This window comes from Magallana gigas, chromosome 7 (assembly GCF_963853765.1).
Source record: "Magallana gigas chromosome 7, xbMagGiga1.1, whole genome shotgun sequence".
NCBI classification, from domain to species: domain Eukaryota; kingdom Metazoa; phylum Mollusca; class Bivalvia; order Ostreida; family Ostreidae; genus Magallana; species Magallana gigas.
Genome location: NC_088859.1, coordinates 5,322,443 through 5,333,319, shown reverse-complemented (window position 1 = coordinate 5,333,319; position 10,877 = coordinate 5,322,443). Strand labels below are relative to the sequence as shown.

Below are 10,877 nucleotides of genomic sequence, written 5' to 3'. Positions count from 1 at the left end.
TTATGATACGGGGAGGATAGTCCGTGATAAGTATAGCAGGGTGGTATATTGTAATACGGGGAGGATAGTCCGTGATAAGTATAGCAGGGTGGTATTATGATACGGGGAGGATAGTCCGTGATAAGTAGAGCAGGGTGGTATATTGACATACGGGGAGGATAGTCCATGATAAGTATAGCAGGGTGGTATATTGTGATACGGGGAGGATAGTCCGTGATAAGTATAGCAGGGTGGTATATTGTGATACGGGGAGGATAGTCCGTAATAAGTATAGCAGGGTGGTATATTGTGATGGGGGTAGGGTAGTCCGTGATAAGTATAGCAGGATGGTATTATGATACGGGGAGGATAGTCCGTGATAAGTAGAGCAGGGTGGTATATTGACATACGGGGAGGATAGTCCGTGATAGGTATAGCAGGGTGGTATATTGTGATACCGGGAGGATTGTCAGTGATAAGTATAGCAGGGTGGTATATTGTGATGCGGGGAGGATAGTCCGTGATAAGTATAGCAGGATGGTATATTGTGATACGGGGAGGATAGTCCGTGAAAAGTATAGCAGGGTGGTATATTGTGATGCGGGGAGGATAGTCCGTGATAAGTATAGCCGGGTGGTATATTGTGATGCGGGGAGGATAGTCCGTGATAGGTATAGCAGGGTGGTATTGAGATACGGGGAGGATAGTTCGTGATAAGTATAGCAGGGTGGTATATTGGGATACCGGGAGGATAGTCCGTGATAAGTATAGCAGGGTGGTATATTGTGATGCGGGGAGGATAGTCCGTGAAAAGTATAGCCGGGTGGTATTGAGATACGGGGAGGATAGTCCGTGATAAGTATAGCAGGATGGTATATTGGGATACCGGGAGGATAGTCCGTGATAAGTATAGCAGGGTGGTGTATTGTGATGCGGGGAGGATAGTCCGTGATAAGTATAGCAGGGTGGTATATTGTAATGCGGGGAGGATAGTCAGTGATAAGTATAGCAGGGTGGTATATTGTGATGCGGGAGGATAGTCAGTGATAAGTATAGCAGGGTGGTATATTGTGATGCGGGGAGGATAGTCCGTGATAAGTATAGCAGGGTGGTACATGTATATTGTGATACGGGGAGGATAGTCCGTGATAAGTATAGCAGGGTGGTATACTGTGATACGGGGAGGATAGTCCGTGATAAGTATAGCAGGGTGGTATATTGTGATGGGGGTAGGGTAGTCCGTGATAAGTATAGCAGGGTGGTATATTGTGATGCGGGGAGGATAGTCCGTGATAAGTATAGCAGGATGGTATATTGGGATACCGGGAGGATAGTCCGTGATAAGTATAGCAGGGTGGTATCTTGTGATGCGGGGAGGATAGTCCGTGATAAGTATAGCAGGATGGTATATTGTGATGCGGGGAGGATAGTCCGTGATAAGTATAGCAGGATGGTATATTGGGATACCGGGAGGATAGTCAGTGATAAGTATAGCGGGGTGGTATATTGTGATGCGGGGAGGATAGTCAGTGATAAGTATAGCAGGGTGGTATATTGTGATACGGGGAGGATAGTCCGTGATAAGTATAGCAGGGTGGTATATTGTGATACGGGGAGGATAGTCCGTGATAAGTATAGCAGGATGGTATATTATGATGCGGGGAGGATAGTCCGTGATAAGTATAGCAGGATGGTATATTGTGATACCGGGAGGATAGTCCGTGATAGGTATAGCAGGGTGGTATATTGTGATACGGGGAGGATAGTCCGTGATAGGTATAGCAGGGTGGTATATTGTGATGCGGGGAGGATAGTCCGTCATAAGTATAGCAGGGTGGTATATTGTGATGCGGGGAGGATAGTCCGTGATAAGTATAGCAGGATGGTATATTGTGATGCGGGGAGGATAGTCCGTGATAAGTATAGGAGGATGGTATATTGTGATGCGGGGAGGATAGTCCGTGATAAGTATAGCAGGATGGTATGTTGTGATGCGGGGAGGATAATCCGTGATAGGTATAGCAGGGTGGTATATTGTGATGCGGGGAGGATAGTCCGTGATAAGTATAGCAGGGTGGTATATTGTGATGGGGGTAGGGTAGTCCGTGATAAGTATAGCAGGATGGTATATTGTGATACGGGGAGGATAGACCGTGATAAGTATAGCAGGGTGGTATATTGTGATGGGGGTAGGGTAGTCCGTGATAAGTATAGCAGGGTGGTATATTGTGATACGGGGAGGATAGTCCGTGATAAGTATAGCAGGATGGTATATTGTGATACGGGGAGGATAGTCCGTGATAAGTATAGCAGGGTGGTATATTGTGATGGGGGGAGGGTAGTCCGTGATAGATATAGCAGGGTGGTATTTGAAGTTCGGGGAGGGTAGTCTGTGATAAGTATAGCAGGATGGTATTGTATAGGAGTACAAATGAACAGCCGGTCGTTAACATCGTAAAACCAAACGACAGAGTGGGCGGCCGCGCTGAATAATTCACGTCCGTCTGTCTGTGTCCCCACGCCGACATCGCCTCCTAGCGGGGTCATTAAAATGTCCGAGCGATCACGGAATCCTGAGGAAGGATCCAACAAAAGCACGCATTGTTCTTTTTTATCAAAGAAAACGTTCAATTCAAACGCCCGTGTGTCCTCATTACACCGAGTGGGACAATAGATAATTCAATCACAACTTCATTGATTTCGTGTTGGGTGCCTGTAGATGTGTTTGCTGAAGTGAGTAGTACGGACCAATGGAATCCCGCGGGGTCGACATCCGAGGAAGTTCCGAGATTGATCGCTCGGGGGCACTCCCCCGCTTATTTCGAGGGTTAATGTCAGGGGGTATCGAAAGATCTATCAGTGATGTTTTCAGCGCACAAAACTAATTTGCTAAATGCTGCTTGTGTAGTTGTATTGATTCGAGGCAATCGTCGCTTTGATTTAAATTTGGAACATTGATTAATTGCGGTTGTCAAAAGTGGTCTTCAAACCAGAACAGTACATGCTTCTGCGTACTTTGGCAAAAATCAATTTATCTTTTTTTTTAAACGACTCTTTAAATGGGACGAGAGAAAAAAAAATATTTACACATGGCCAAGTTAGACAGAGCTTGGCGTTAAAAGTAATCTATACTTTTCAATGTTGTTCCGCGTGGGATTTAAAGAAATAAAAGATCTACTCGATCGCTGTAAACCCTGGGCGAGAAAGTGCGTGGTCATGACGATATATAAACAAGATGGCGGACTGGAGAAAGTACTGCCTTAATCCAGGAGCAGGTGGGGCCCTCCTCGACCACACCAAACTTTAAAGATGTCAGGTACTAATTAATTGGGTTACGATCTATTTCTTCTCGATGGCCTCTCTATGAGGTAGCCGGAATCCACGATATTTTATTGACAGAGTTCAGTATAGGGGACTGTTAATAATGTCGATAAATTGATCTGGCGCGATCGCTTAGCTCAATACACTATTCTTGTATTCTCTTTAAAAAACAAAAGGTTTCGTTTTCCAAAAGATCGCCTTAAATCAATCGTTATTTCTTTGAAAATGTTAACTGTCCTTGTATATCAAATGTAAAACATATATAAAGGCACACAGTTGTATGAATGAAGAATCAATGTGATTACGAGGGAGGGAGAGGATTATTATGTATAGATCCTGTGTAAAAGATTTTATAACTGATTGCGAATTGAAAATTACCATAATGAATGAGTAGACGCTCTAGGCGGGATGATTTAATTGACAACAAGGACATGATGTCGTTTAATGTATCTTGTTTTTAACCTACCCCCGCCCTCCTCCCACCACAACAACTAAACACTCAATTTAAGAAAATGAAATATCGACTCCAAATTGCAACTAGCAATAAAACTTATAGGTGTTCAGTCTAAAGTGCAGGTAATAAAGAAAGGAAATACATGTAGACCTCTCTCTCTCTCTCTCTCTCTCTCTCTCTCTCTCTCTCTCTCTCTCTCTCTCTCTCTCTCTCTCTCTCTCTCTTCTGCCCAAGGTCAAGAAGACAGGGCATATTTTGCACATTAACACTTTTAGGCGTGAACAAATCAATTAATACCAACCAACACTTACATAGATAATCCGTAGTACACTGGCTTTGTAAAGAACAAAGCGGAAACAATGTTGATACATGACTCCTTTGATCTTTGTAAATCATTCATATATCGAAGAGAGAGAGAGAGAGAGAGAGAGAGAGAGAGAGAGAGAGAGAGAGAGAGAGAGAGAGAGAGAGAGAGAGAGAGAGAGAGAGAGAGAGATTCTTTATAATAGTTGAAAAGTCATAATTGAAAGAAATAGATTTACAGTGTCATGTATAGAATTATATTTGTCAGTGTGAAAACGAGAGTAACTCTATATATATTGATATACAAATAAAAAACGTGATGGAAACATCCAACCTCGCAAAGGAACAAATGTGAAACATAGAAATCTGATAAACTCATATAATTCAAAAACATTTAGTGTGTGTCTGAAAATGTATATTTAGAGGTTAAAAAAATCCTCGATAAATATTTGATATCTATCGATTCATTTCTAAGTGTTTTATGTAGTTATTAGTCCCCTACCGGTTTCACCGGAGGGGACTATAGCTTTCCTCTGCGTCCGTCAGTCCGTCTGTCTGTCTGTCCGTCCGTCTGTCCGTCTGTCTGTCTGTCCGTCCGTCTGTCTGTCCCACTTCAGTTTTCCACTGTTTTTTTCTCTATGGGTTTGACGAATGACATAAAACTTGCTGAGCAGCTTCAAAATGTCAAACTACAGATCAAGTTTACACTTTTGTAGCGTTTGGTTGACATATTTTCGAGAAAATTAATTTTTTATATTCAAATTTTTTAATGTTCGGGTTCGTTATCGGGCTCGGTGTGTATCAAATAAATTTCTACAAACCGGTAGGGGACGTGTATTGCTTATGCAATACTCTCAGAATGCTTGTTTTCCTTGAGATGTGATAACATTTTTGGGCACCTTACACAAACCTCTGCATGACAAAAACAAATAAATTTTTGTTAAATTTATTTCTATTATCTTTTCAGTTTCATTGATGCACAATTACTCAAATAATGGCTACCGGTAAAACCCGCCAAATCTCCGTCACCCGCGCCCAGAAACTCCCGCCCATCCGGGAGGAGACCTTCTCTAGCCGAGGAGGATCCGGAAATGTCCGGATATCTGTCAAACCTCAAGTGAAATATGAGGTCCTGAGGACCTCCGACGATCCCCCCAAACCTCGACCAACTGTGCATGCACGCCCCCTACCAGCGGACCGCTCCAAGTCTCCAAAAGAACGAAGGTCTCCCCAATATCAGTCCCCTCGTAGTCAGGCGCCTGCGCGACCCGGATACTTTATGGCGCCCCTGACGCCCGTCGACACGACGGACACGTTGGTGGACGGGCTGGTGGCGGATTACCTCCATTTTGCTCAGTATGGTCATATCATTCCGATATACGAGGGTTCTAGTGACTTAACGTGTTCCTGTTGTACGGACAGAAACCGGGAAAACGTCAGGACCCTGCTGGGATTCCCTTCAAACAATAAAGGGAAGCAGGGACTCCACCCTCACTCTGACCCCGCGCTCTCTAACGGTGCCGGTAACAGTTACCAAGGAAACGTGAATCAGCAATCGGGTTACAGTGGCGCCACCTATGATCGGACAATGGCGGCGGGCGATCGTCTGCGACCGATGGATCGGTGGATGAACCACCAGCCCCTGCACCACGCCTCAAACTACCTTAACCCGGAGTTCAGTCGTCCCGCCATGATATATAACTACAACTTGAATCAGAAAAGTCCACGAGACGAACGTGTGCGGAATGAAATCGTGTCTGCCTCCCAACAGTATGAACTATCCATGGCAAAGTTAGAAAAGTTCGGATTTTGAAGTCATTCTCGTATCAGTCATATGTCACACCGATTAAACATGTACATGTAGTCCACGATATTTTCATCAAGATGTTTTATTATTGTATGTAGTCTGGTATTACCTCAGTCTTTTAGACTTGATGTTCTGTGTTTTTTATTTTTAACGATCGAATTCATAATACTTCCATCAGCTGCCCTTATTACGTTTTCATCGTAAAGAGATGCAGTACATGTAAACTAATATTTATTTATACAGATTCTGTACTATATGTATCTTTATAATTTATTATTTTCAAATTATATATATTCATACAAATGAAGCTTTTAACAACGATTCTTACGCCATGTTGATTCGCTGTCATAAACATGCATACATGTAGATGTGTACATCAACTGTTTACGTACATGAACTTTGTTTGTTTAATTGTGTAGAACAGTTCAAGATAATGTCTCAACACAACATGGATAATCAATGCACGGCGAGCTAACCGTCTTGTCACTTTAATTACGGGATAAGACCGTTCTGACGTCATTTGAATTCATCTATAGTCTTCCATTGGTCCTGGGTTGTTTTCTGTCAGGATAAGTTAATTGTGTCTTTGTGTATCGCTGTTCTGTCTTATTGTAGCATAATAATCATAAACAGTACATGCTATAGTGCTGCATCCTAATATCAAATATCTAGTCATAACTTTCAATCATATACATGTAGATTTTGAAATGTTTGTGGGAATAACATTTATTTGAAATTCATTTTTTGTGTGGAGATTTTATAATCGGTGTTAGGATATCATTAATTTTGTTATAACATAGAGTCATTTTTCCTTTTTGCAATATCCGACTGAGTGTATACGGATGTATTTGAGTACTAGTATTACTGATGAAGAATCGCGTCCACATCCAAAACATCATTTTTTTGTAATTTCAATATAATTTTGAATTAATTTCCCTATGTAATTGTCATGTCCATGGGGTATTAATATGTGTTTTAATGCTGCTGACAACCATTATCAAGATTAATTAACTCTCATTACGTGCTAACAATTAAACAGGTCTATTGGTGAATACTCACTGTGGATACCGGATAATCCCCAATCACATTCCTTTTTTATTGCGACTTTAATCAAGAGAGATAACTCTGTAGTTGTATGTATAGAATGTAGGAACCTGAAGTTTTATCAATGATACAGCTTTAAAAGAAAATAAACCATTTATTAAAAGAAAGTGGTCATATAGTGTATGATTTTCTCTGTTTTAGCTCTTTTCTTGATAAGACTTTGGACCCCTGTGGTATAATCACAATGACGATGGATTAATCCCTCCAAAACAAAATGTTTTCTTTGTTGATCTCAAAATAAAGAAATTGAACGACAACAGATTATTTGGTTATCGTTGTCTTTTTTTTTACCCTCGCCGATCTTCTACATTAACGAAAATAATTTCTCTCAATGTCGTTCACTGTAGCATGTTAATTGTTATGATGTAACTAATAAAACAGTGAACTGTACAGATTCAATATCATGAATTTGTCTTTCGATGAGGTGTCCGGTACCGTTATGGATCTCTGTGCACAAAATACAACAATACTGTTCTCCCCAATGACTATTTTGGGCCAAAATATAACCAAAATAGATATGATTGGATTATGTGTTAGGTTATATAACGTACCCAAATTAGGATACCACATTTAGATTCGCCTTTTGAGTTGATTTCCAAACACATTGTATAATATTAGATGTTAGATATAGAGATGTTTGCTCTACGTTAGACTTACATTGATTTTCATCACCTTGTTTCAGACAAAGGTCCTATCAGTTTATACAATCTGTTTTTTAAAATGATCACGAAAAACTTAGGTTTGTTCATTTTCATCAGGATATGTTGTTGCATATAGTTAAATAATAAAAATAAAGTCCTAAATATATGTATCTATCAATGCAAAAACGTAGTAATAGTACTACCATTTAAATAAATAAAAGAAGAAATTTTTGCTTGATTCTAAAAAAATAAGCAAACTGTGGTGAAATAGACCACAGTGTATCGTAAAACAGACAGAATTCCGCTTCTACCTTCCACAATAATACAGACATCAGAGTAATGATGTACCTTACACAATATTACAGACATTTAAAATAAGCATTTAATTTCTGTGCAACTTGTTCTATAATTGTTATATATGAGTGTTTATTTGTATGCCAGTGTAATATATAATGTATGTAGTAATAAAAAGAGGACAATCTAATTATCAAAACTCGTATCATATCCTTTTACATATTTGGTCAATAAAATATGTTCAACTTAATATTCAATTCACCAGACAAAATGTTGTCAGTCGATACTGATAATGGAGACATTGAATTAGTCTCGTATATTAACACACGAAGAGTTACCGTTCTTTTACATCATGACAAATGAAATCAATTTCTTACAAGCTCCGCTCCTTGAAAAACAACATTTGTCATGCACTCATAACAATTTCAATAAACAAGCTTCATCTATAAATTTATGAACAGCAGCAAAACCGCTCTTCTCGTCTACTTTTAGCATCAATGACACCTCAAAATGGATTATTTGAAGTATTTCTATATAGGGAAATGTAAACACTCAATTACAAAACAAATCACCATTAATGCTGAACAAGTGCCAACATGATGATACAACATCTCAAAATTCTCATGAGAAAGAGAAGATTAACGTGCAGATAATCTGACACATGCTTCTATTTATTGTTTACATTCTATCTCAAACTCAATGAAATATCTTGTCAATAAAGATTAGAAATAAAAAAAAAAAACAAAAACTAATAATAAAAGAAACCCACAAACAATCAAAAAATATTTTTTTTTATTATAAATTTTAATATAATAAATAAATAAATAAATAAATAAATAAATAAATAAATAAATAAATAAATAAATAAATAAAAGGTAATTGAATAAAAATACATAAATAAATACCTTAACTAATAAGGTGATAGATTTTTCCACTTCCTGAATGGCTAAATTAAGATTTAATTGTAAGAAATTGATTTAACAAGATAAGGAGATGTAATCAAGTTGTTTTCCAGTTGTCTGAAGTCTTCAATAAGGAGTAGAGATTCTTAATGTGTAATAATGATGTAATTACAGGTAATATCCCAAGTAAACAACTAACTGATAGTCTATTAGTGTGTCCATTAGCGGGTCCTAGCCGGGGTGTGAATGGTCCCATTGGGTCAGTGATACTAGGCCGCAGGGTGGGTTCTATAATTAGACTGAGTATCGTGATCAGCCAACCAGAGCTTAGTACTGCTCAGTTTGCCGGCTTATTTAAAATACCCGGCCTCAATGTCCACCATTATCTATTGAACTCTAACGGAATGCACACATAGCAAAATGAAAATAGCAAGTTACATACAATCCCATCAGATGACAAAGACGAGTTTTACGACGAGAAGCTGGCAGAAACTGAAGCACTTGTTGTCAAAGTATAAGCGAAGTCGAGGAGTTATTCGGAAGGTTATGCCCAAAATTAGTTTTGCGAACAATAAGAAGTTAAAACTTGTAAGCAAGGATGACGTTAAGCTGGGCCGGTTACTCGGTGCCGGGGGATTCGGGTCGGTGTATTATGGATCCTACCGACAGCGTGATGTTGCGGTGAAAATCATGCACAAACAGAGCAAGAACCCCGAGGCTCAGATCGAGAGCTTCAAGGCCGAGTTACACGTCCTTGACTTTGAGCATCCGAACATTGTGAAGACCTTGGCTGCTACACCTTTTGAGGAGTTCAAGGAGGGAGCTTGGATAGTGATGGAGTACGCCGGAAGTAGAACTCTCCAGAGCATGATTAACAACGAGGAACTCTGTCAGGAGACGAGGATCCGGTTCGCCATTCAGATGTCGGACGCCCTCCACTACATCCACGACAACCACGTGCTTCACCTCGATCTGAAGCCCGCCAACATCCTCATCACGGCCCGCGGAGACGTCAAGATGGCCGACTTCGGCTGCTCCCAGAAAGTGGAGTTGGACACGGGACTGGTGAGCCCCACCCAGCGCTCCCTCCTGACCGGGACATTCGCCTACCGCGCCCCGGAACTCCTAAAGGGACAAGTTCCCTCAAACAAAGCAGACATTTACGCTCTTGGAGTGACTTTGTGGCAGATGTTAGCGCGGGAAAATCCCTATGGAAACGAGAACCAGCACGTGGTGATTTTCAGTGTGGTGGCTTACGGACACCGCCCTCCCCACCCTGAGATAGACCTCGACCCATTTGAGGAGTGTTACCGAGATCTCTACACGCAGTGCTGGTCGGCCACACAATTTGACAGACCCTCCGCCAAAGAACTTCACGAAACTCTCAAAATCTGGAAGAAACATATGTAACCATGGAAACAGTTTCCTCCGATCTTCCATTCCTCGACTGTGATATTTTGACGCCTTATTGGGCTGTTTGTGACTTGATATACATGATTTATTTTGGTGCTATTGCACCCGTTGTTTTATTGTATACATACGTTTATTTATTTTGTTCCTTTTATACAATTTTACACCATTGTCGGGGGTGACTAAATAGTCACACCCTCCACCACGCGTGGTGTGGGAGAGATAGACTCTTGACCTATATACATATATTTATTGAGGGACTTTTCTCTCACGCACTGTTCGCCCTTATGTTGAATTGTACATAATTTATACACACTTTGTTCCTGAAAGTGCTATGTTGTGAAAGCATTTAATAAAACTCTATTTACATAAAAAAAGTTTCGTTAATCCCTCAAATTGTTATCTCAAAGACCGATTAACTTACAGATTTATCCTTTTGACCTCGGATTAGAAATTTGAAAAAAAATCTGAAATAATAATTCAAAGAAAAAATATTCCGCACATAATAATAATGGTGTGCAGAGTATTTCCTTAGCTATTACGTAATAAGCGAGTCGATTGAGGCACAGCGGGAGACTTTCTCACGGAGTTATCTCCCATTGTTAGAGAGACGATTGCTTCAAGCAAAATAATCACTTTCTAATTGCAGTCTTAGCTATTTA

General features: G+C 40.1%; 2 protein-coding genes across 2 annotated transcripts; both read left to right on the top strand.

The window, feature by feature from the left end:
- Positions 1–3,053: 3,053 nt before the first annotated feature.
- Positions 3,054–7,230, top strand: LOC105324656 (uncharacterized). The gene is made up of 2 exons (XM_034458468.2): positions 3,054–3,295; positions 5,025–7,230. The coding sequence occupies exon 2, from the start codon at positions 5,052–5,054 to the stop codon at positions 5,868–5,870; it is 819 nt and encodes a 272-aa protein (XP_034314359.1). The 5' UTR covers positions 3,054–3,295; positions 5,025–5,051; the 3' UTR covers positions 5,871–7,230.
- A 1,905-nt stretch (positions 7,231–9,135) lies between these two features.
- LOC105324657 (serine/threonine-protein kinase mos) lies at positions 9,136–10,877 on the top strand. The gene has a single exon (XM_011423782.4). It carries the CDS (start codon positions 9,226–9,228, stop codon positions 10,213–10,215), a length of 990 nt encoding a protein of 329 aa, XP_011422084.2. The 5' UTR covers positions 9,136–9,225; the 3' UTR covers positions 10,216–10,877.